This window comes from Triturus cristatus, chromosome 7 (assembly GCF_964204655.1).
Source record: "Triturus cristatus chromosome 7, aTriCri1.1, whole genome shotgun sequence".
In the NCBI taxonomy this organism is placed as follows: domain Eukaryota; kingdom Metazoa; phylum Chordata; class Amphibia; order Caudata; family Salamandridae; genus Triturus; species Triturus cristatus.
In genome coordinates this window covers 266,798,236-266,825,076 of record NC_140590.1, presented here as the reverse complement: position 1 = coordinate 266,825,076, position 26,841 = coordinate 266,798,236, and the positions used below count along the sequence as shown (strand labels likewise).

Sequence of the window (26,841 nt, the reverse complement as noted above, 5' to 3'; positions counted from 1 at the left end):
GAAATCCTTACGGATCCCTGGGACTTAAGACCAGAGTTTCAAAGATAACCTTCACTATGATACACACTCCTTATATACCAGAAATATCTAATAGTAACATACAACAATGTCACTGATTCCGAACCCAGACAATGTGAACGCGCAACTTCAATTGTCACACGTTATTCCTTACAATCCCGTCTTTCCCGAGAGCAGCATATACTTCCCTCTGCCCTACTACGGAACTGCTACAACAGCTTCCAAGTTCCAGAAGCACTACATATAACTCAACATAGCAATAGAAACTTATAAAAAAACAGAGATTAAAAAATCATGTGAAGTGGAATAACAATGGTATTGTGATTTATAAAGAGTGATAAGTTATAATATGAGAACAGTGCACGCTGCTTTCAAGTTGAATTGCTTGACAAATGATTCCTGCGGGGGATATACATAAGCTGTGTAAACTGCAAGAGACTGTGATTAACCTCCAAGTCAATCAGATTTATAAAGGGTGGCTGCATCACTCACGAGGGTCTCGAGGCGTTAGGAGAACGATCTGTCGGTTCTCCTATTGGTTGAACATTCGGGTCTTGAGGTCCTTCCTGAACTGCTGGAGCGATGGTGATGCTCTGAGGTGCAGGGGGAGGATGTTCCAGGTCTTAGCCATCAGATGGAAGAAGGAGCGGCTCTGCTGTCGGTCTGGCGGATGCAATGTGTGGCTGCTAGGAAGAAAGGTTCAGAGCAGCGTTTCCTTGTAGGTAGGTAGGTGCTGAAACCATTGGGTGGTTTTACAAGTGTAAACAATTAAAAAGAATTGAGAAAGTTGCCTTTGGAATTTGATTGGGACTCACATTTTTTGTAGTGCATCATTAGTTGTGTTTTGAGTATATCTAACCATATGGTCACATTCTTGGGCAGCGAATGTTTTCAATGAATGCACACATTTTTTATTAATACAAATATTAATATATTGTGGACATGAAGGAGGTGCGATATCTATGTCTCGCTGCCCTATGTCTTTGTTGTATTCAATGATAAAGTATATAGGCCTGATTGTGTATAATAAAAAGTTACGTATGTTAACAACCATAGGGTTTAATGGTAGATTTGTATTACTCTTTTATACATCTTACAGATAGGTATTTTGGTACATGGAATCTGACATTAACATAGTGGGCAATAGTTTGGGTGGTGGTTACTCCCTCCTACAAACCGTGGAAATGGAAGATTTGCACAGGCAGGATCTTTGTTAGGCCCTCTAAGGAGAGATTGTATTTTGCTTTGCCAACTGTGTATTTTTATGACTATATGTCTGACTGGGGGAAACAGCCTTTACAATGAGGTTTTTACCACTTTGTGTCTTTACCACGCATTTTTCACCAAGCATGTTTTTAGAACGCATATGCTGTATGCCTTTACCACGCATTTAAGGTATGTCTGAGACTGTGGCGGTTCTCCCCCCACACATACATAGTTTATATATATAAATATATATATATATATATAAACAATGCATCGTAAAGGCATAAGTTGTAAACGCATATGCATTCTAAAAAAATGTGGGGTAAAGCATGCGTGTTAAAAGCATGCAGAGTATTTCCCTGCGTTGTTCCGTCATACAACCATCTGATGTTTGCTTGTGGGTGATAAGCTCAGTACAAGAGGCTTCACTTTGTTATGGTCACAAGGCAATTGTAACAGCTAGAGGCCTGATTGGTTCACTAGGAAAAATTATTTCGATGCCATATGTCTGATATTGATTGTGAAAAGCATATGTTAAAGTCAATAGGCTCGTAAGGGTTGATTGTTATTTTATCTGTATTAAAGCCTACTGATGGGTATTTTTTTTTAACATTAACTGTCACAGATTACCTCTGTCAGGAAGGATTTTGATGTTAGTTACAGCCTCTGACAAACCTTAGGGGGAGAAGAGTGGCACTGTAATTATTCCGGCTAGAATCTCTTCTTAGCTCTCTGCCAGGATCTTGTAATAATTCTGCCATTGGTCTGTCTTTGAGTGTCTTTTACAGTCCTCTTACATCCATGACAACATACTGCATGGAGTAATGGTTCTGTTCATATTAGTAATTGGCTCTCTTGCCCTGTGAATGATGGCATTTTCTCATCAAATATGCACATTCACCTGCAAATGAGTATGCTTCAGTGTCAGGGCTAGTTAGGTCATTCATTTCCAGTTTTCGACTTTTGTACTACAGCTCTCCAGGCAGTGCTAACAAGTTGTTTCCTTGTTCACTTCATCTGCAGTGTGCTGCAACCCTTAATGACACTTCCTCCAAACGACGAGAACATTGTGGCATGTTATTGTTCATAGTGTATCATTGTTTTATCATACTAAGATGGACAAACTGTGGTTCTAAATGTTGTGGCCACGCTGGAACTTTAAAACAATGCTAAACTATCTTCAATACCTCTCAAAACGGACACCCGCAGCTATATTTACTTTTCTTATTGCAAGCATTTGCCCATAGTGTTTCGACTACAGCATGTTTTCCTTTTTTTATACTTGTATTCTTATCATGAATCTGGCATATGTTGACATTACCTGCGTTTTATTGTGGTTATGGTGATTGCAAAAATGAATCACTGGATGGATGGACGAATGGATGCATGAGTGCAACGATGAGGGACAGAGTGCTTGTATGATGACAATTTGATTGCCTAAACCCATCAATGACCCAAAAGACACTTTCATTTATAAACCAGGCCTATTGGCATTGCCAGTGCTTGTTGTAGTCCGTTCTAGATGCTAACGGAGCAAAGGTGATTTTTATCTGAAAAGTCACAAAACGTCCTGCCATAAAGTCTTCGGAAAGATTAAAATGACACACCTTGGCATTAATGTCTGCCACAAACTACCCATTCTACCCACAAATCTTGGCAGTCACCAGGACTTGCTCCTATCTTTGGAGGATAAGGGGACTGGTTCCTTATCTGGATAATCACCAGATCTTAGCACTGTTGTGATCTTTGTCTTGTATCTATTGAGCATTTTGCTTAGGCTCTTCAGCCCTCTCCAGGTAAAATAGAGGAGGGGATGTTGAAGGAGCATGAATGTATAACACTGAACATACAGGGCTTCCAGCTGTTGAATAACATGGACATATCCATTAAGAAGCAAATGTGTTTTTAAAGATTCAGGAAAGAAGTAAAAAGACCAGAAAATATGGATAGGGTATTTATTTATTGATTAGTTTTTAATATAGTGCTGCTGGATCTGTGGGGGGCAGTGGTGTCAGTGTACCTACATTAAAAACAAATGTGTTCGTCCATGCATAATACTGTATATACAGTTGGGCACAAAAATACATATACAAGTCAAGATATGCATGGAGGTTGATAAAAAGAAAGTAAAATATATACACAAACGGTAGACCAAATACAACCAGCATGTAACTTTCCACAGACCTATTAGAAAGAAGAGAGTGATGCTGGGTTTAGTAGAAGGCCCTTCATCTTTGATTCCAAAATTTCAAGTGATGGAGCAAGATTAATGTATTGGAAAGGACATTTTTTTAGGAACCTATGGCCAATGGTGGATATTTTCTACAACTTAGGTTTTTTGAAGAGTAGTGTAGATTTGCTTGTTAGAGTCTTGGTTTTGCCTCACAACTCCACTTTGTGGAGAGGTAATGATGAGAATTTAAGGATATTTGCTTTGTAAATGGGGTATGCAGTTTATAGAGGGGACATTCAAGTGTTAGGTTTTTAAGGAAGGGTATAATGTAAGTGCTTCTCCCAAATATTTTTTACAGTTATTGATCATCCAAGCTGCAGAGTGAATAATACATTTGAGAGGAGCTCTGAATGATGTAGCTCGTCCAGGTAGTAGAGTGTTGCCTTGCTGTATGCATGATATCACTTGCACCCTTCTGGAAGATTTGAAATCCTGTTTGTGGAAGAAAGGTATCATGTTATTGAGCCACTTCAGTTGAATTATGCCTCTTGCAGTGATTTTGTTGCTATCAAGGCCAAAATTAGGAGCTGTATCTAAAACCAGGAGAATGCCACCTGTTGAATCACACAAATATATATCTTGATGATGTAGGTTATTCAAAGGTAGGTGGATATGTCAAAAATTCCAGAGAACAATAGTATATAATGCTGGAGAACAATAGTTAGAGGTGAATAATTTTTGTGCCCTGTAAAATGTATATATTCTCCAACCGCTATCATTTCATGTCGTCCCCCCCCCTTTCTGTGGATGCTGTGTATTTGCCCCTCTGCTATGCACTATTGTCATTCTTTGACCCCTCTGTATTCCACCCTTACCCCACACCTTAGCTCTTCTGTGCTACTTTCTGTTGCCCATATATCCTACATGTCATCTTTGTTTCATGTTGATTTTACTCTGTTGTCCACACTCTAGACATTTTGTTTCCCTTTGTGTTGCCTACCCTCTATTCTGCTCCGTAGCTGTGTAGGTTCTCTGTGTATTCTCATCTGTTCCCCCTCAGCCCTAGTCATCCTTTGTCCCCTGTGTGGCCTTCAGAATGCAGCACACACTAGATTTCTGTGCCCTTTGTTTTCTCCCCTATGCCCCTAACAACAGCATCCTGTGGTCCTTGTTGATTCTTTCCTTTGTTCCATTCCATGTCATTCTCTGCCTCTTTCCCACCTCCCAGTAGTAATCCCATTTTTCTCTGCAGCACATTAATGAGCTGACCATGAAGATGAGCGTGGAGGACATTCTCTGCCGGGCCGAAAGCCTGCACCAACAGTTGGCACAGTGTCAAGTAAGTGCCATGTTCGCTTCACTCGTGTCCTCTTCCTTTCTCCTTCAGCATTTGCCTGCAGCTGACACTGCAGATGATGCTACAAGTGATGCAAGACTTGTGGGTATGGAAAAGCCTGTAAACATTTGTGCTAATCATAGTAAAGTGAGCTTTCACCTATTATGGAGAAGCCCCTCTTATGGAGTGGACTGAGAGCATAAACATCAGGTTCTCTGCTAGTGGTGGGAATTGTGTATGGGTTCCATGTGACCAATGTGTTTGAAGAAAGATGGGACATTAGAAGAGTTGTTTAAGTTAAAAATCAGTGACCCCACCAGCTATTAGTAACATAAGGCTGGAAACTACTTCTCAGTGTACTTTAGTCCTAATCTGCAGCAACCAGAGACATGCAAGTAGTATAACCCTCTACCAAGGTTGGTCCTCCGCCACACTCCTACCTACACCGTCTCTAATTCCAGTACTGGGACCCTTTGATGGCTATAATGGCATTTGCAGTTAGAGCACTGGAACCCACACACTGCGTGCCCCTGCAACTCAGTCTGGCTTATTGGTTCCCTCTGCTACATGTTTCTGTTACAGTTTTGCAAACTTTTCATACTCCTGCTATCTAGTGATTGAACGATGAAAGGTCACATGTAAAAAAAAAAAAGAAACCTTTCTGATGTTTACTTGTTCCTGTAGATTTCTTCATTTCTGAATAGCCTCCAGGCATCTGACTGTATCTGGGAAAATATTTCCCCAGAAATAGCTCTTTAGTGCTGCAAAGTAGTGGCACACAAAGCTAGTCATGGTGTCATTAGCCTATATATAACTGCATGCAACACAGGTGTCATTCTTTGTTTTTCTGTGCCTGGTCAACAGATCTTTTTCTGTCTTTTTTTGTCTTTATATTCCTCAGCGACTAGGTCAAATGTCAACTCCATGCTTTAAATCCTGTTAACAGTTAAAGAGCACATCTTATTTGGATCCCCATAACTTCTGCATGTAGCATCTGGGACCTTACTACGGCCCCTCATCCTACATCCTACATCTCCTGCATATCCATGCTCCCGAAGGCCATCATGGGATGGGAGACTAACCTCTTCTTGGTGAGGGCCTTCAAAAGACACCCCCAAAAACAGTCCCTTACTTCCTTATTCAAGTAAGTCTCCTGACAGGTAGTGATCCCCCAAGCAATCTGCCTGTTACAAAACAAAATAACCACCACTGGAAGAAGTGGTTCTTTGTCGTGGAAATGGTCTCACTCTTGGAACTATTCGAAGTTTCTGTGGCAAAGTTCCTCAACAGTGGTTTCTTCTTCCCTCTTCTCTGGAGCCTATCCCTGTTCTCATAAAGCATATACCAGAGTTTTCTGCTTTGTCCATCCACCTTCCCGAGTTAAACACTATTCAATAGGTCATACTGAATATCTTCGAAACTGATGCACATCACTGCACAGGCTTTGGTGTTTCCACTGGCATCGATCCCCAGGCCATTTGACTTTGCGCCTCAGAGCCACTTCTGAGGAATTCCTTGTCCATTAAAGCGCTATCCCATTTACCTCTGGCATATTTTAAGGCACTCTCTCCAGTGTCTCAATTGTAGCTGTTATTGGCGCGGTCTTAGCCCTCAAATTAAGCTGACGTTATGTGACTGGTGAGAAAAAAGATTAGAGACTCATTGAGGGTCCAAGCCCTAGCAGAGCCTCTACTCTCAGAGATTCATACAAAAATGGAGGCACTCATTGACTTAGTTTCTGATGTCTTAGGCATGCCCAATAGGGATTGTGGCCTTATGGATAAAACTTATTTGTTTGGTAGCTAGCTCCTACCCCCATTACTACACAGATGCTAGCTTTTTAACTAGGTCTTCAAAATACAGTGGCCTTGATACATCTTGAGAAGGCAAGATTCCTTAGCATTCTGGCCTTACTCCAGAGGAAATCCCTTTGTTCGTGGCATATGAGCTGCAGATCACACACTGTGCATAGATCGCCATCTGGTGTTGGGCCCGGATGTTTGCACATTGTTGTTGTATTGGAACAAGTCTTTGGAAGTCACGGGATAGGTGACTCCTCCTTTGGACAATAGTGCTCATGGGCATCGACTCCATCTTCAGATTGTTTTTTTCCGCCATCGGGCTCGGATGTGTTCGTTGCGCTCTAGTTTGGTGTCGTTACCGTTCTACCTTTCGACACGCAATCCTTCACCCATTCTTCGGTATTGTTTCGATCGCATTTCCCATTCGACGCGCATCTCTCCAAATTTGAATCCTTCGATTCCGATCGTCGACGCAAGCCTTTGGGCCTAGCTGCGCCATTTTGGCTCATGGAAAGGACTCCTTTCACAAAGTGTCGTCAATGTGGATCCAAGTTTCCATACGCCGATCTTCACGGGGTGTGTAACCTCTGCCCTTCGCCCGAGCACGAGGCCAAAGACTGTCCAGCTTGTGCCTCTTTCCGCTCCAAGAAAACAATTCGGGATCGTCGAGCTCGAAGAAGCATGGCTCGATCCTCAACATCGATACCGGACGATATATTCCAAGAAGGCATCAATGTACCAGAGCAGCAGCAGATCGAAGAGGGCAACATTAGCACCTCCGACGCCGATGACACCGACGTCGAAGACATCACTCCAGGGCAGCGGGTCGTAAGTACTGACTTCGACCCCTCCCCCACACCCATTCACAAGAAGGCTTTGGTCACACCTTCACCTTTGGGCCTAGGTGCACACTGAGACAAAACTGCCCATGCCCCGCCTTCGGGCTCGGCAAAGAAGTCGATACATAAGCCTTCAGGCCACTCGGGATCGAGTCAGCCTACCGTCGGTACCGAAAATCCACCCCCGGCACCAAAGAAGAAACCACTGTCCTCATCCGCACCTGGTTCCACATCGGCGCCTTCGGCACTGAAATCCGCTTGTACGGACGTCTCGGCTCTGAAAAAATCATCGGAACCAGACAAACAACCGGTTCCAAAGACTGACGCTCAATCTTCCAAAAAAACATCGGAACCAAAGAAGCAACTGGCTCCGAAGATCACTGGCGCTCAACCTTCGGATCCCAAAAAATCTACGGAACCAAAGAAACAGTCGGTTCCGAAGGCCCCACCAGAACCGAAGAAAACTCCCGATTCCAAGCCTAAGGAGCAGAAAAACACTCCAAAATTTGTGCCACACAAACAATCGGACCCGAAAAAATCGGCACTGAAACAACACACTCCTGAGGAGGAGTTTTTTTCGACCTGATCCAACCCAAAAAACTCTTGAAATAGACCCAAAGACAGGTCAACTTATACTTGGTCCTTCCAGGAAAAGGAAAATGGACAAACCTGTACCAGCTCCACGCCCAAAGAAGAGAGACATTGCCATTTCTCCTTTGAGAATTCCTTCTCCCATCCCCAGTACCCTCACAATCTCCTCCACCACAGGATGATGAGGACACCTCCGGGAAAAAGGGGATGATGACCCTTTAGGGGAACCTAGTTGCCCTAAAACCCCAGAGGACCTATGGGAAGATTATGGCACACCAGATGTCCCTAATGCACCACAAGATGATATCTACCCATCTAGACCATCCCTATAGGGTTCACTCAGCTCATACACAGAGCTGCAGAATACCACGGTGTGAATTTGCACACAGAACCTGTAGAAGAGGATTTCTTCATGGACACTTTTGCACCATCTCAAAGATCCAATTCCTTTCTCCCAATGCTAAAAGGGGTAATCAAACACGCTCCCGAAGTGTTTAAAGATCCTGGAAGGGCCAGAGCCATTAACCCCAGGGTGGAAAAGAAGTACAAGTCTGTCCCAACCGACCCAAATTATATTAAAGGGCAACTACCCTTGGATTCCCTAGTAGTCTCCAACGCCAGGAAAAGGGCTAACTCCCAAACCACAGGCGATGCTCCACCTCCTGATAAGGAGTCAAAATTGTTGGACGCATCTGGTAAAAGAACAGCGTCCCAAGCAGCCAACATATGGAGAATTGCCAACACACAGGCTTTGCTGGCAAGGTACGATAGGGCACACTATGACGAGCTAGAGACTCTACTACAACACCTTCCAGATCAATATAAAATAAGAGCCAATGATCTCATCCAGGAAGGCAAACATATAACTAATACAGCCATTCGTTGCGCTCTGGATGCTGCAGACTCAGCATCCCGAGCTATTAATACCAGTGTCCTTTTACGCAGACATGCGTGGCTACGCATTTTGGGCTTCAGACCTGAAGTTCAAACTACCATATTAAACCAACCGTTTGACCAGGAACACTTATTTGGGCCTAATGTAGATTCATCTTCGAAGAAGATAAAAAAAGATATTGACACTGCCAAATCAATGGGAGCTTTGCAATCGCAAACTCCCAGAAGTTCCTTTTGTCGCTCCTCTTATAGGGGCGCCTCTAGAGGCTTTACCACTGACAACCCCTCCACTTCCAACAAGAGTCCCACCCAGACCTCATCTACCAAAGGCTATTACAGAGGAGGCTACAGGGGCAATAACACCAAGGTTAGAGGCAAAACTACCAATACTCTCACTACCTCCACCCCCAAACATTGACTTCCCTCCACTCCTCCCGGACCACTCTACTCCGGCCGGGGGAAGATTGCTACAGTTCCTACCTGTCTTGAACACCATTACCACGGACAGGTGGGTGAGACAAATCATCCAATCCGGTTATTGCCTAGAACTTACTTCAACTCCCCCAAACATACCACCCAAACAGCGCCCAATGTCAACAGAGCATTTAACACTCTTAAAAAAAAGAGGTGCTTTCCCTCCTACAAAAACATGTAATAGAACCAGTTCCCCTGCATCACGAAAACACAGAGGTTTACTCCCTGCACTTTCTCATTCCAAAGAAGGACGGAACCCTGAGACCCATCTTGGACCTCAGACCATTAAACCTCTAAATACAATCAGACCACTTTCATATGATTACTCTTCAACAGGTCCTTCCTCTACTCAACCAAGGCGACTTCCTTGCCACCTTAGATCTCAAGGATGCCTACTTCCACATTCCCATTCACCCTGCTCACAGGAAATATCTCCGGTTTGTACTAGACGGTCAACATTACCAGTTCAAGGTTCTCCCATTTGGACTCACCACAGCACCCAGAGTCTTCACAAAATGTCTGGCAGTGGTAGCAGCCCACTTAAGAAGACAACAAATGCATGTCTTCCCATATTTGGACGACTGGCTCATAAAAACCAAGTCCCATACCCAGTGTGTAAATCACACATGCACCACAATCCAACTCCTTCACGACTTAGGGTTTACCAACAACCTCACAAAGTCTCACCTCCAACCGTCCCACATCCAACAATATCTAGTTGCCAAAATAGACACCTCAAAAGGCATTGCATATCCCAGTCCAGCCAGGATAGCTAGAATGCAAACCCTTATAAAAAAAATTCCAGCCGCAACACTCACTTCCAGCTCAAGTGTTCATGCAACTTATAGGGATGATGGCCTCTTATATATTCATAGTACCTCATGCAAGACTCCAGATGCGCCCCATACAGGAATGTTTGGCACGTCAGTGTAACCAAGCTCAAGGTCAGCTAACAGATCTGGTGTTGGTGGACGGGCGCACACAACGCTCTCTGCAGTGGTGGAACACCCAAAACCTTTCCAAAGGGCGACTGTTCCTAGAGCCGGTTCCACAGATTGTACTAACAGCAGACGCATCGCTCACCGGCTGGGGAGCTCATCTCCTTCATCACACCATACAGGGCACATGGACACCTCAGCAAAAGCTACTCCACATCAACCATTCGGAGTTACTATCAATTTTTCTAGCATTAAAATCATCCCTGAAACAGATATCAGGCAAAGTTGTCTTAGTCCGCATGGACAATATGACAGCAATGTACTATTTACAAAAACAGGGGGGACGCACTCTCTGCAGCTCTCTCAACTAGCACAGAGCATATGGAGGTGGGCTATTCCTCAAAACATATTCCTTTTAGCCCAACCTCTTCCAGGAATTCAAAATCACATGGCAGATCTGTTAAGTCGTCAGACACAACAGATTCATGAGTGGAAATTTCATCCACAAGTTCTTAAACCGTTTTTCCAAATGTGGGGGCAGCCAGAGATAGATCTCTTCGCCACACATTACAACATAAAATGCCCAAGCTTCGCCGCCAGATATCCACACCCATTGTCCAAAGGCAATGCGATATGGATAAATTGGTCAGGCAGATTTGCGTACGCTTTTCTGCCTCGCCCACTCATTCCATTAGTGGTGCGCAAGAGTCACTAACACTGATCCTAGTTGCTCCAACATGGGCCAGACAACCATGGTACACAACATTGCTGGAACTATCAGTAGTTACGCACCAAAAACTACACCTCTTCCCACAGCTGTTAACACAGAACCATGGAGAGATCAGACATCCAGATCCAGCACAGCTCAACCTGGTGATCTGTCTCCTGAAGCCCTAGAATTTGGTTACCTCAGTCTTCCACCTGATTGTATGAACGTTATCAAAGAGGCTAGGCACCCCACCACTACAGCCTGCTATGCAGCCAAATGGAAAAGATTTGTTATATACTGTAACAACAACACCGTCAATCCTTTAGATGCCTCCACTCAACACATCATATGTTACCTGCTGCATCTTCAAAGATGTAATCTAGCATACACATCAATTAGATTACATCTTGCTGCCATAGCAGTTTACCTACAAAACAGACAACATCTGTCATTGTTCAGGGTACCTGCCATTAAAGCATTTATGGAAGACCTCAAAAGAATAATTCCTCCCAGGGTACCACCTTCGCCAGTGTGGAATCTAAACATCGTCCTCACAAGACTAATGGGTCCTCCATTCGAACCTCTGCATAAATGCGAGCTGCAATTTCTTACATGGAAAGTCGCTTTCCTTGTGGCCATTACATTTCTTAGAAGAGTCAGTGAGCTACAGGCACTAACTATTCAAGAACCATTTTTACAACTCCATCCTAACAAAGTGGTTCTCAGGACAAATCCCAAATTCCTTCCTAAAGTTATCTCTCCCTTCCATCTCAAACAATCTGTTGAGTTGCCAGTGTTCTTCTCGCAACCACAAACTGTAGCAGAAAGAGCTCTTCATACACAGAAAGAGCTCTTTGTACACTAGACGTAAAAAGAGCACTCCTTTACTATACTGACAAAACAAAACCTTTTCGCAAAACAAAACAACTTTTTGTATCCTTCTGACCACCATATAAAGGCAATCCCATATCAAAGTCTGGGATTGCAAGGTGGATTGTCAAATGTATACAAATTTGCTATCACAAAGCAAAACGTACACTATTTATTCCCCCTAAAACCCACTCTACCCGCAAAATAGGGGCTTCAATGGCATTTTTAGGGAACATTCCCTTAGATGATATCTGCAAAGCAGCTACATGGTCTACACCGCACACATTCACAAAACACTATTGTGTAGATGTGCAGGCAAAACAGCAAGCTAGTGTGGGCCAGGCTGTACTCAAAACACTATTTCAAACTACTGCAACAGATACTGGTCACCACTTAGGAAGAGTACTGCTATGCAATCTATGCACAGTGTGTGATCTGCAGCTCATATGCCTTGAACGGAAAATGCTGTTCTTGGCATGTAGAGCTGCAGATTCACACACGCCCACCCGCCTGCTCGGCTACCTTTATCTGATCCAGTATTATCTTAATTAGATACAACATACATGGGCATCTATTTCTGTTTCTTACAAAACTCCATCATATCCCTTATTGGCGAAAAAACTATCTGAAGATGGAGTCGATGCCATGCGCACTATTGTCCAAAGGAGGAGTCACCTATCCCGTGACTTTTAAAGACTTGTTCCAATACAACAACAAAGTGCAAACATCCGGGCCCAACACCAGATAGCGATCTATGCACAGTGTGTGAATCTGCAGCTCTACATGCCAAGAACAGATGCATACTGGTAAGTAGCATTTTCCTTTATGTCAGTAGTATGGAGGGAAGCAGAGGTGTGCCCTTACCGACTATCATACCTAAATCTAACATCCTGCCTGAAATTCTGCAGCCATCTTTGGTGGACTCAGAAACTATTTTGTAATTTAAAGAAGTGTTTACAGGTAGATTGAACAGCCTCATACGCTTTCCTATCTTACATCCTTGGTGAGGTATCCTTTCTTAGAACACTTGATGGTTCAGGTACCTTGAGTAAAGTTTAACCCTAAAGGCCTTTCCTACTGGTTGTCTGGACCATACTGCAGAAAGCTTTTCGACTCAGGCTAGCCATGTACACTGCCAGCGCCACATGCTTTCTTGGATAGTATGTCAACACTTTATGGTAATTGGGAATCGTTACTATAGTAAGCCTTCCGGGCCACTTGCAAAACCCCTTCTTCATCTTGATGAGCGAAGCGATGGTTTGGATGCTTCCTAACAGATCCTTATATGTGGCCTGGATTCAACCAACACAATTATGAGATAATTGGCTAAGGCAGTCATTCTACACAGGCACACCTGGATGCATTCAGACGGTTTCTAAGGAAATTTGAAGGAGGCCCAAATGGACATGTCATTCGATTGCTACTGGTTCTTCAGTGAGAAAGCTGACTCCTTCCTTGTTTAACAACAGCTGAGCCATGACTCATTTTCTAGGCAAAAAATGTTCAACAAGCCTTTTTTTTTCTTCAAGGGCTTGTCAAAGGGCTAACCCTCATGATAATAAACAATCTTTCCAATCGATCCAGATAGCAGTTCTACCAGTCTTATCTGATAAAGACTTCTAGCTGCAGGTTCCTTATCGTAGAATAATCCTCAGGTCTCAGACTGGATTTGAATGTTTTTGGGCAGTAACCCTGCGCACCGGTAGGTGGCATAGTTCAGCTCTACTTCAGCATCATCCACGCCAAAAGTGACGTGCGTTATACCTATTTAGGTACTTTAAATTATTTTCTCTCGGTGTGTGACAGGATGTCCCCTAAGAAACCGTCTGGTTTCAAACTAGGAGGTGCCTGTCCTAGGCAAGTGTCTGTGGCAGACCCACACTTGGTGTGTTTATGGTAGTTGGAGAGGGACCACGACTCCAAGACCTGCGAAGACTGCCTCGCCATGCACCTGAAGGCAATTCCTCAAGCTCCTTGCCGCCCGACGTCCAGACGACCCAGCGAAGCTCAAAATCACGGTCACGTGGAAGGTCCAAGACCGTTCATGGAGACACACCCGGATATTGTCTTTCCTGGACCAACTCCTGCCCAATTTAAGGATTTTTAGGAGGCCGTGCACCTGGGCGACCTGGCCCTCTGGAACGCCTTTGGGCCCCACGGGCTCGGGAGGGGCCCCCACTGGATCCTCGCCGGCAGGATATCTTTACGTGGATGTCTGGCCCCATGGATGTCATGTTGGATTTGGACGGATCTGCCCGTGAGACTGAGACCTTACTCAGTGTCCACTCCAGTGCCGATGCCCCATAGCGGCGCCATCTCCATCGTCACTCCCGACTCTGATATGGAGCCGGACGGGCGTCACCCAACACTGGTTCCAGTGCCGACCAGGACCATGTTGTCCGGATCAGAGCCAGTGCATTTTACATTTGAAAGACCTGGAGAGGAAGAAGTGTGGAAATATGGATTTTTCCGATCAGTTATGTCCCCTATCTTGGACCCCAACGGTTTCATGTATGAATCACAAGTACATGTATGTTCCCTCCAGTTCCAGTTATAAAGACGCAAACTCATGTGCGTCCACCGTCAACATGTCCTCTTTCAGATCCGCCATGAATAGGCTGGATATTCCATTCCTAAGTATGAAAGGCCACCGGCTTTATATGGTTCACTTATGCCATTTTACAGTCCAGGCAAGTAGGCCCTGATTCTGTCATCAAGCTTTTCTTGCTTTCTGCCTCTGAAGCTCCAGTCTGAGCCTGCATCTGTGACCATGAACTTTGTCTCATTCCCTGCGCGGCTCACGATGCCTGACATCAGCCTGTTGCCTGCCAAGAAACTGTATTTCACCTTCGAAATTATCTGCTCCGCTCCCTGCCCAATGCATTCCTGTCTAGTAGTTTAAGTAAACATTCTTCCAGCTACCGAGCAAAGGCCCGGTTTCTCTGTCTTTATGCAAGTAATTCATAGCCTTATTATTATGGAAGACTTCTGCCCTCGCATCTAGTGTAGACACTTAGACGCTTGTACACGCACTAACAGTCAGTATAGTCAGTATAGAATAAGATTCTACTCTAAGAGACCTCTCTTTTGGATAACATAGTTCTTTAAACATAGGATGTTAGATATGATTTGGGATTAGGTTGACTTGACCCTCCAGACATCTGTCGCCACATGTAGAGCTAAATGTCAAGTCCCCTTCACCCCCTAGTTGCACGTCAATCACACGTCATGCTGCTGCGCGCGCATTTCTGCCAAGTATTTCTGCTAAACGTTGCGAAATTCCTTCATGGAACCACCCTATTATGACATCACACCTGATGACGTTCTTTAGTCACACCCAGTTACACCTACTTTTGCTACGTATGTATGTTTTATCTACACTATCAATTGTTACGCCTCTTGCATTTGCTTCAATGTAATGCCTATTGTATAAAAGTACTTACTTATCAATAAAGTATGTACTTCACTTCCTGAACCTCCGTGGTGATGGAACTTGGAGTCAACGATTCGAATCGTCCATTGGAATAAAGCCCATTCCGAACCTCTAATACCACGGATTCTGCCTCTTATTTACTGAGCTATATTTATTATGTTTCTGTATCAAATTAAGTCCCGGTAATTAAATTATTTACCACAGAAGAATGGGAGGGGTCTGGGCACATTTATAGATACCAGCATCTCCCAGGTATGTAGTGTGGCTGAGGTCTTGGACCTTCAGCTAACCACAGTTGCTTCAGCCAGGATTCACCTCTCTGGGAACTTTAATAGAGCAAGGACTGAAACATAAAGAGCAAAAAGCAGTAATAAAAGCAAAAGCTCAGTCATTAATCTTTGCATATCGGCTACTGAAATCCAAACTGGACTGTCCCAACCACAATCATTTATTGAAAGTCATGGCCGCGCAAATTTTGCCCACCTTGTCCTACGGACTGGTCACTTGGCAAGGCAAGGAGGCTGATTTATTAAACGCAATGCAGACCAAGATTTATAAAGCCGTTTTTAATCTGCCAAAATCTTCCTCTCCATCACAGATACGGTTAGAATTTGGCCTGCAAAATCAAATCTTCCGGAGCATGAGCGGCTTTGTGAAGCTTTGTAATAAATTTCGTTCCGCAAATCAGCAATCCCTGGACCATCTATGCTGGGAAGAAATAAAGCATCAGGCGGATAACAAAATCCTGAGTGCCTGGGGAAAGCATTTGCAAAATTGTTTGATAGAACTCGACATAGAATCATCATGGGAATTAAGGATGGATAAAGCTGGGCTAAGTAGCTTAACCAACAAGGCAGCCAACATGAAATCCTTATTGGAAGATCAAAATTCATTGGCCAAACGTAGGCATGGGTGGACAGTTATTGCATCTTACAAATCATTAAAACCACAAGCATACCTATCTTCTCATTTCAGCGGGTTCCTAAAGAAATTTTACATGGACTATCGGATGGGTGATCACCTGTCAAAAGACTTACTCCCCTCCTGGAAACAGAGCTACCAAACAGAAAATTGCCATTTATGCGGCTACAAATCCGAATCCCTAGCTCATATCTTTTGTGTATGCCCAGCTGTATTAGATTTGAGACGACGGTATTTAAAACAAATTTTCAATGTCCTAATAATTCGCACTTGTAGACAAGCAGTAACAAGTTGGCTGGGAGGATCCTCCATAATCCTGGCATGCAGGGAAATTAAATTTATGGGGGCAGTAAGGACTCGCTTGAAGCAGCAAGAGTAGGAAGATCGTAACATCGGAACCCTCAAGAAAAAGCAATAAAGAAAATAAACTGTGGAAATAGACAACTTAGATTTTACAGAGACAATTTGTCCCATGCTTGAATCAAATTTTATAATTGTATCTAATAAGTTTTATGGGCTTTGGAGACAATGACTAGATGTTTAATGGTAGTCAACTTTTATATATTTTATTTATACATGTGGGTTTTGTAATAATTTTAACAAATTATACAATAAACTTAAACTGAACTGAGATACCAGCATCTCCCAGATAGGAATGAGGACAACTGGTATGAGGAACTACGAGAGGCCAGCGGGATAGACACCTCACCTGACAGTGGCCCGGTCGTTCCTCCTACCATGACTACGGAGGGGGAGCCTCTTTCATGATGGTGGAAGGTATGTAGTGTGGCTGAGGTCTTGGACCTTCAGCTAACCACAGTTGCTTCAGCCAGGATTCACCTCTTTGGAACATTTACTCCCCTTTAATGAAGCCCTTGCCAGCATCCTACTCAGGACCTGGTCAAAGCACTCCACAGGGGTCCCTGTGCATAGGACAATTGCCCTTCGCCATCGTTCGCTCCTGAGGACCCCAGTTTCATTACTCTGCACCCCACCCCGGAGAGATTGGTGGTCCAAGCCTCCGCTTCTAGGATTAGCTCAGGTGCGTTCCCTACCACTCCACCAGATAGGGAATCCAAGAGGCTGGATACCTTTGGCAAGAGAATGTTCTCTTCCGCCAGCCTTGCACTGTGGTCAGTGAACACCACGTGCCTTTTATGCCGATATTCCCATATGATCTGGGATTCGTTGCCAAGTGCTGCCAGTGGTCTTTGAGGTGGCCCGAGCCATACTCTCCCAAGCTGTAGCTGACCAGAGTGACGCAGTAAAGTTCAGATATGACGTGGACTGGACACAACTGATTCACTAGGTAGAACAATTTTATCATCTGTGGCCTCCTGGCACCACATCTGGCTGAGATTCACTGACTTTCCAGGGGATGTATTTGCCTCGCTTATGGACATTCTCTTTGAGGACTCTTAGTTTTTTGGAGAGAAGGCGGAGTTAGCGCTGGAGCGCTTTAAGAACAGCAGGTCCTTGGACTTGTCTGTGACCCTCGTCATCCCCAATCCACCTTCCACCCCTTTCATGGTCATGGAAGAGGTCCCCAACTGCGTCCATAACCTCCACACATCACACCCATTTACTAATAGAGGACCACTTCTCCTTGCTTCCTCAGGAAGTGCTGGCTCTCTTGGGGTGCTGGCATCAGAAGTCGGCTTTGGTTGCTATTTCTACTAGCTTCTGGGGCCCAAGAAGGACGGAGGCCTTTGTCCCATCCTAGCCTGTGCCTTCTCGGTCTCTTCTTGAAAAAGGAGCGATTCAAGATGCTTATGCAAGTTCTGTCTGCCCTGAACCCGGTAAACTGGATGGTAGCGATGGACTAGTATGATGCATATTTACACAACTTCCTCCTTCCTGTCCACAGACGATACCTGCAATTCACGGTGGGCCAAGAGCACTTTCAGTTTGCTGTGCTCCCCTTCAGTCAAGTGATGACAGTGGATACATCTCGTCTATGGAGATCGGGGGAATCCAGTCTTTCCCCCAGTCTTTCCCACTAGGCTATGACAAGCCTTGTGCACTCGCTGCGGTTCACTAGCAACGTACATATGTCAATAAACATCAGTTCAGCTTTCTGGAAGCACATGATGTTTTCCACCCCACTCAGAAAGGTTTCTGATCTGATAGTACGGAGACTGCACTACTGGTAGCCACCGAGGAACTTTGTTCCATTTTAGATCAAGGAGGCTCAGCGGCAAGGATTATGTGGACCTTAGTGTAGCCTTCGATACTGTGTTGCACGCCATCCTCATTCAGAGGATGCTAACATCGGCATCACAGGGGTTGCCATCAAATTGTTGGAGGCCTTCCTAGCTGATAGGAGTTTCCGAGTATGCAAAGACTCATTATCTTCTTTCATCCACCTTTTGTTGTGTGGGGTTCCACAGGGCTCCTCACTCAGCCCCACACTTTTTAATTTGTATGTACGCCCCCTAGCGAAAATTGTGCACTGACATGGGGCTTGCCTTAATGTCTTATGTAGATAACTCTCAGATCATTCTGGCCCTTACACCCAGAGCTACCCAAACCATCACCCAACTAAATTCATGCCTCAGGGAGATTACAGTTTGGGTGTCTAGTAGTAGTATGAAGCTTATTAGCGACAAAATGGAGGTATTGGTGGTAAGCAACAATAGTACTAGGGCCGGGAACTGTCGTGACCATATTATCTAGGCGAACATCCAAAGCCAGCCTAGGCATCTGGACAGACGACAAGCTCACGATGGAGACACAGGCCAAAAAAACGACAGGCTTGTGCTTAGGCATTCTATGATCCCTCAGGAAATTCCTATAAATGTTACCATTCATTACTAGGGTAGTAGTACAGAGTCTAATAAACTCCTGCCTTGACTACAGCAATTCCCTGTATCTAGGGAGTTTGAAATATGTGATCAATAGGCTTCAAGTGGTACAAAACGCTGTCGCAAGAATCCGTCAAAAACTACCGAAACACCCTGCCTGCCAGACCAGCCCTTTTAGTCCTTCACTGGCTCCCAGTTCAAAAAAAGAGTCTACTTCAAGGCTCTCTGTATCGCACACCGGGCCATCCATGGAAAAGGCCCACTTATCATTCGGACTCTATTCACCTCCAAGAAGTTCCAAGAAGGTCTCTTCGTTCGAGTAGACAGGGACTTCTGGTGGTGACTAAAATCAGAAGGACGAGGGGTGGAGACTGCACCTTTGCATTTTTTACTGCCAGGCTCTGGAACACTCTCCCTGCCTTCTTCACAAGTCTGAAGTCTGTTTTAGAAAATTGCTAAAAACTCATCTTTTCTGAAGTGTTCTTGAGGTATCTGGCTTATCACAGTATTCTGGTGAAATTCTGGGGGAAACTAGCACTGGGGGGCCCGTTGAGTAGCCATGTGCTATATAAAAACAACTGAATTGAATTGAATAAGTCACACTGACTTTCTCTCAGACGCTTCCTTTCATCGGGGCTGTTCTGGACACAGTGCAGTTTCGGGCCTATCCTCCCGAGCAGTGAGTCTAGAATATTAGGGCTATGATAGCTAAGTTTCAGCCTCTATCCTGGATTTTGGTGAGAATGACCCCGTGGTTGTTTGGTCTCATGGCCTCCTGCACCCTACTATTGGCATTTGCGGGCTCTGCAGTGGGACCTGAAGTCCTAGTGGATACATCATCAGGGGAACCTCTCCAAATCTCGGAGGGAACTGTGAAAGGTTTGCAGTGGTGGCTGACGGATTGCAATTGAGTCAATAGCAGACTACTCTCCCTTTTCCAACCAGAGCTGACTGTGGTGACAGATGCATCACTTCTGGAATGGGGCAGCTATCTCGGAGAGGTGGAGATCAGATAACTCTGGTCTTCAGCGGAGTCTAGGCTTCACATCAATCTGTTGGAGCTCTGGGTGATTGGCTTGGCATCGAAAGTCTTTCTTCCTTCAATCAAGGAAAGGTTGGTGCAGGTGTAGACTGAAAGCACTATCACCATTTTATACTGCAACAAATAGGGTGGGTGGGGTCATAGACTCTTTGTCAAGAGACTCTGCATGGCTGGAACGCCAGGACACTTTCCTGGTGGTTCAGCACCTAGCGGGCTCTCTGAACACCAGGGCAAAGGAACTCAGACGAAGATGCCTAGCGGATCACAAATGGCATCGCCACTCGGAGGTGGTGCAAAGCCTCTCTCAGCAGTTGGGAGATCCTTGGTTAGATCTGTTCACCACCGCCGAGAACGCGCTATCTCTGCGGTGCTGGATTTTACAAGGCAGCTCTTGCCCTGGACACTTTGTTTTGAGTGGAGTTCTAGGGTTATGTATTCCATTCGGCCAATACAATTCCTGCCCAGAGTTCTCAACAAGATTCGGAACGACCGGGACAAAATTATTTTTGCGGCTCCAGATTCAGCACGGAAAGTCTGGTATTCTGAGCTGTTGAGCATGACCATCGGTCATCCAATCAAGCTGCCTATTTGAGAGGATTTTCTGTTGCAGAAATAGGGGAGGGTTCTGCACTAGAACCTGCACACTCTTTACCTACATGCTTGGAGATTGAGCGGCGACATTTGTCAGCTTTCAACCTTTCTTGTGAATTCTTTGATGTTATTCGGGTAGTCAGGCATCCCTTCACCAAGTTGTTATACGCCTGCCATTGGGATACGTTTGTGACATGGTGTGATTCCCACAACATTGACCGTCTTTCTGCACCCCTTTCTAAAGTTCTTCTGTTTTCTCTATCGCAGGGCCAGCAGAGCTCTGCTCTGAGCACAGTTAAAGGTTAGTTATGAGCCATTTCGACATTTTTGCAGTTGACAGACCAACTTGCTTTAGTTAAGTCACCTGTTGTGGCTGGGTTTCTTAAAGGCTTGCGGCACGTTCCCCCCCCCCCCCCCCCCCCCATTCATCATGCCCTAGGGGCATGAATCTTGTTCTCACCTTCTTAATGTGTGCATATTTTGAGGCACTGCACAACTGCCCTCTTATCCTCTTGACCATCAAAACTGCATTTTTAGTGGCCATAATCTTGGCTAGGAAGGTTAGCGCATTGCAGGCACTCTCAGCGCACCCTCCCTACACCACCTTCTACCTGGACCAAGCTGGACGGTATCACGGCAACACATACATGCTTGGACAGAAGCTGGTGTGGACAAGATAGGTATGCTATTTACAGGAGGTACACTGATGAATCACGACACCTTTGTAAGAGAACAAGGAGTGGCAAATACACTGTTCCTCTTACATGCAAATGTAGTGAGATACATTCGAAATACATGGGCACCTGGGGGAACCGAACCCCCTACACACAAACTGGTAGGCATGCAATACTTAATGGGGAATGGTCGCCATTTAACCAAATGGGTATCATGTTGGATGCGAACACACACAGCAACACCACTGCAGGCACTGCGAGACAAGTGGAATACTGATATAGGGTCAGAGCTTACAGATAAGGAGTGGAATGTCATCATTGAATACCCGAGGAAGGTCTCCCGTAACCCGAAATTCAAATTTATTCAACTAATGATCCTCCACTGCGCCCATCTGTCCCCCCACAGACTTAATGGTATGTTCCCAGACATAGTAGATGCATGCTCACGTTGCCAAGAATCGGATGCTAATTTGTTACACATGTTATGGGCATGCCCCAGGCTGGTGCCTTACTGGTCTACGATTAATAAAATCTTGAAAACAGTAGCTCCGGAACGCAGAGGGGTTTCACTAGAACATTACTTACTGGGACTTGGTCCGAAATCTAAATGTGGGAACCCCACATATAGATTCGTCAACGTGGCACTGATCTTAGCAAAAATAACTATAGCCATGAGATGGAAAGCTAAAAAATCGCCAGCGGTGCTGGATTGGTATTATGAAATGGTTAGTTGGGGAAGGGCGGAAAGCACAGAGTTACAAAGAGAGGAACGAAGAGGTATACATAAAAAACCCGTATCGTTAGAATGGCATGTGATGCTGGAGGAGTTTGTAGTGACGGAGGTACGCACCAGGTAATAAAGACATAACTTATTGGTTAATGTACCTCTCATGTGCAAGACAAAGACAATTGTGCTAGATGCTATAACTGATGGCTTGCAGTGGTTCTGAGTACGTGGGGTAGCGGAAGGGGGGAGTTAACTTAAGTTATGCTTAGTTTTTTTAATGAAACAGAGCTATGCACTACAGTAAGAGGTTTATACCGAGCTGTATGTACACACGGTGATGACATAGCAGCGGGGTCGACAATTTGGGTTGTTTATGCAATTATATGAAAATATATAATCAATGTCTGATTGGCGGTGCCACCACTGTAATCTCACTAATTTCGAAATTACTTGCATACAACTATTTATATTTGGTACAAGGTGCACAGAGAATTGTACAAATCAAAAAATCAATAAAATATGTTTTATAAAAAAATACCTGGACCAAGCTGTTCCTCCAGACATGTGTCTCCTTCCTTCCGAAGGTTGTGACTCCCTTCCACGTAGGCTAGAAAATTCCCCTGCCTACCTTCTTTGCTTTGCCTCATCCCTCCAGTGAAGATGAGAGACTTCACCATCTGGACCCAAAACGAGCATTGTCATTGTACCTTAATGGCACAAAACAGTTCTGGGTGGAAGATCAACTCTTTGTTGGGTACACAGGAGCTAAAATAGGGAAGGCTGTGCAGAAATGGACCATCTCAAGGTGGATAGTGCTCTGCATCAAGATCTGCTACGCATTGGCCAAGGGTTTGAGGGTTTGCTTGCTCATTCCACCAAAGCTAAGGCTGCAACCAGTGCGTTAGCTTATGGAGCTCCTGTCCTGGACATCTGCCAGGCAGCAACGTGGGCATCTTTGCACACATTTACCAAACACTACTGTCTGGGCAGGCAGCTCCGCCAAGACTGACACTTCACCTGTTTGGTCCTGCAGGACTTTTTGATTTGAAATTGGCTTTGCAGACCCGGGGAGGCATTGCTTTGGTATATATTCTAAGGTAAGGATTCTGTGGCTAGAAGTCTCAAGCAGATAAATAAGTGTTCGAGGCATATGAGCTGCAGATCACACACTTAGTATAAGATCGCCATCTGGTGTTGGGCTTGGATGATTGCAGGTTGTTGTTGTCTTCGTAAGAAGTCTTTGGTCACAAGATAGGTGACTCCTCCTCTGGACAACGGTGCGCATGGGCATCCACTCCATCCTCAGATTGTTTTTTTCCGCCATTGGGTTCGGATGAACTTTTTTCCGCTCCAGCAGAAAACTTCTAGCAATCACAACAACTCTCCAAAATTTACAACTCGATGTCGAAATACCATCGGACCGGCTCCGGACGCGGCTGATGGAAAGAACACCCTTTAAAAAATGCCCCCAATGTGGAGCAAAGTTCCCCCACAGTGATCACCACGAGGTCTGTAATCTGTGCCTCTCGCCGGACCACAACGAATCCAGCTGTCCAGCCTGCGCCGCATTCCGTTCGAAGAAAACCATCCGGGACCGAAGAGCTCGACGCCATATCATGGCCAAACCGGCTCCAGAACCAGACGACATCTTTGCCCAGGATGTCCCTGACGACGATTCTGAAGACCTCCATGGTACGGGCATTATTAAAAAAAACAAATCTTGACCCAGAGGATCACGCTAATTACCGCCCCATCTCATTGCTCCCCTGGGCAAGTAAGATTCTGGAAAAACATATAAACACCCAGCTGATCCAGTTCCTAGAGAAGAATCAACTACTAGATATGACCCAGACAGGCTTCAGACCTAGGCATGGAACTGAGACTGCGCTGCTGGCGGTCACTGAGGAGTCACGGAGGATACTGGATCAAGGAGGATCAGTGGCAGTGATCCTCCTTGACCTAAGTGCTGCCTTTGATACGGTCAGGTATACCACCTTACTGAACCGTCTCCTTGACATCGGGGTAACAGGCAATGCACTGAGGTGGTTTGACTCCTTTCTGACCAACAGATCATTCCAGATCTTTGACGGGGACACAGTGTCAGCCAGCAAATTTTTGAGCTGTGGGGTCCCACAGGGTTCCTCCTTGAGCCCTGCGTTGTTCAACATATACATGAAACCGCTCGCTGGGATCGTCGAACCGCATGGTATTAAGATCATATCATATGCGGACGATACCCAGCTAGTGGTCTCATTGACGCAGGAGGGCATCAGGCAAAAGTCGTCAGGTCTGATGAAATGTCTGGAGGAGGTTAAAGGCTGGATGACAGCTTCCTCCTTAAAACTCAATGGAGATAAGACTGAGGTCATGCTTTTGGGCCCAGCTTCCCCAGTACCTTTCACCTCCTTATGGCCTTCATGTCTGGGCACGCCCCCCATTCCCAAGGAGAGCGTAAAAAGTCTGGGAATTTGGTTGGACAAAAATCTCACCTTCACTCACCAGGCCACCAAGTTATCTGCCACGTGTTTTGGCCTGCTCAGAATAATCAGAAAAGTCCTGCCCCTTTTACCAATGGAGGCCAAACAGGTGGCAGTACAAGGCCTGATACAGTCCAGGTTGGATTTCAATAACGCCCTCTACGTGGGTGCCCCAGAACTGACTCTACGGAAGTTACAAGTTGTGCAGAACTGCGCAGCCCGTGCCCTGCTTAACATTCCACGTACACAGTCAGCCAGACCTGGACTAAAAAGTCTACATTGGCTACCGGTGAAACAGCGAGTGGCTTTTAAGGCACTATGTATCTCACATCATGCCTTCTGGAAAACAGGTCCAGCAATAAATGACAATTTAGTCACCCGCTATCACCCAAGTAGGAATCTACGCTCCACCGAAGCCTTTTTGGCCGTGGTTCCAAAAGTTAAGAGAGCGAGAACTGGAGGCAGAATGTTCGCTCTGAATGCCTCAAAACTGTGGAACTCACTCCCGCTTCAACTTAGATGCAATCCCAACCTGCAATCTTTCCGCAAACAATTAAAGACTCTTCTGTTTGCTAGGTCTGCCCTGACCTAATCCCTGTCCTAACTCCCGCCGTACCTCCCCACTCTGGCTGCATCCTTAGCGCTTGGACGCCCGTCGGGCAGCAATCGCGCTCTACAAATCGATATACAATACAATACAATACAATACAATACCTCCAGATCGTGTCCGAGGCCGACGATTCAGATCCGGGGCAGCGTGGGAGTACCAGCTCCCCTACCCCAACCCCACCAAAAAAGACATTGGTCAAGACTCTGCCAGCTGGGCCCAGTCATGACCCAAAATCATCTTCAGAACCCCCGCCCCCGGGCCCGGCTCCGAAGAAAAATAAGCCTGCAGGTGGCTCGAGCAAACCTCATATTATTGTGCCTACAATACCTTCGGCACCGAAGCAGGCTCCGAGGCCGAAATCTCCATCGGCACCAAAACGTGACTCGGCACCGACGTCTCCACCGGCACCGAAACGTTCTTCGGCACCGAAGTCTCCACCGGCACCGAAAGGTTCTTCGGCACCGAAAGGTTCTTCGGCACCGAAATCTCCGCAGGAACCGAAAAGTCCTCGGTGCCGAAAAAAGTCCACAAAGAATCTGCCGATCTCACAAAATCAAGATCGGAACCCAAAAAGTCGGCGCCAAAGCCACCTTCGGACACTGAGGAACTTTTTCGCCCAGATCCAACGCAAAAACGAATTTACATCAATCCTAAAACCGGACATGTCACAGCTGTGCCATACAAGAAAAGGAAGCTGGACACAACACCTCCTCCAGCTCCTCTAAAGAAGAAGGACTGTGCCTCTTCACCCATACGTCCTTCCTCTCCTATATTACCTCCCATCCCATCCCCACCACCCCCACCTCCTTCTCCTCTACCATCTCCTTCTCACACACCACCTCCACAGGATGATGATGATTTAGGGGGAGGGGGAGACCCAGATTTCCTTAATGATCCTACTGATCCTAATGATCCCTTTACACTCCAGGACACAGCACCCATAGATACCCCTCCAAACCCTCCCCTCCGGATGACCATTTAGGGTTTGGTCAGCTCATATACAGAGCGGCACTGTTCCATGGCGTCACCATGCACACAGACACACCTGAAGAGGACTTTCTCCTCGACACCTTTGAGCAGTCGCAAAAAAACGTTCACATTCTGCCCATGATTAAAGGAGTGATAAAGCACGCCACTGAGGTTTTTAAAGACCCTGTTAGGGCCAGGGTTCTTAACCCCCGGATAGAAAAAAAATACAGACCGGCCCCACAGGATCCTGCGTACATCAAAGCGCAACTCCCCTTAGACTCTTTAGTCGTGTCAAATGCCAGAAAGCGGGCGAACTCCCAAACAACTGGAGACACACCGCCCCCAGACAAAGAGTCTAAGCTCTGGAGGCTTCCGGCAAAAGGGTTGCCGCACAAGCTGCTAACCACTGGCGTATTGCCAATACACAATCCCTATTGGCTCGCTATGATAGGGCTCATTATGATCAACTAGAGGACCTTTTGCAACACCTGTCTGATCAATACAAATCCCAGGCCAATGACCTCATCCAAGAGGGCAAACTAATATCAAATGCCTCAATCAAATGTGCATTAGACGCAGCGGACACCGCCTCTAGGGCAGTCAACACAAGCGTATTACTTAGACGCCACGCATGGCTCCGCATTTCCGGCTTTAAGCCGGAAGTACAAACAACCATTCTTGCTCAACCCTTTAATCAGGAGCAACTATTCGGACCCGCAGTAGACACTGCATTAGAAAAAATG

General features: G+C 45.5%; 1 protein-coding gene across 2 annotated transcripts in view; it reads left to right on the top strand.

Annotated features, from left to right (window-relative positions):
* TBC1D17 (TBC1 domain family member 17) overlaps positions 1 to 26,841 on the top strand; it is a 556,250-nt gene that overhangs the window by 523,061 nt on the left and 6,348 nt on the right. For both annotated transcript variants that reach the window (XM_085616191.1, XM_085616192.1), the window contains exon 16: positions 4,650 to 4,736. In XM_085616191.1, coding sequence (XP_085472317.1) covers positions 4,650 to 4,736 — 87 coding nt within the window. The remainder of the gene's footprint in view (positions 1 to 4,649; positions 4,737 to 26,841) is intronic.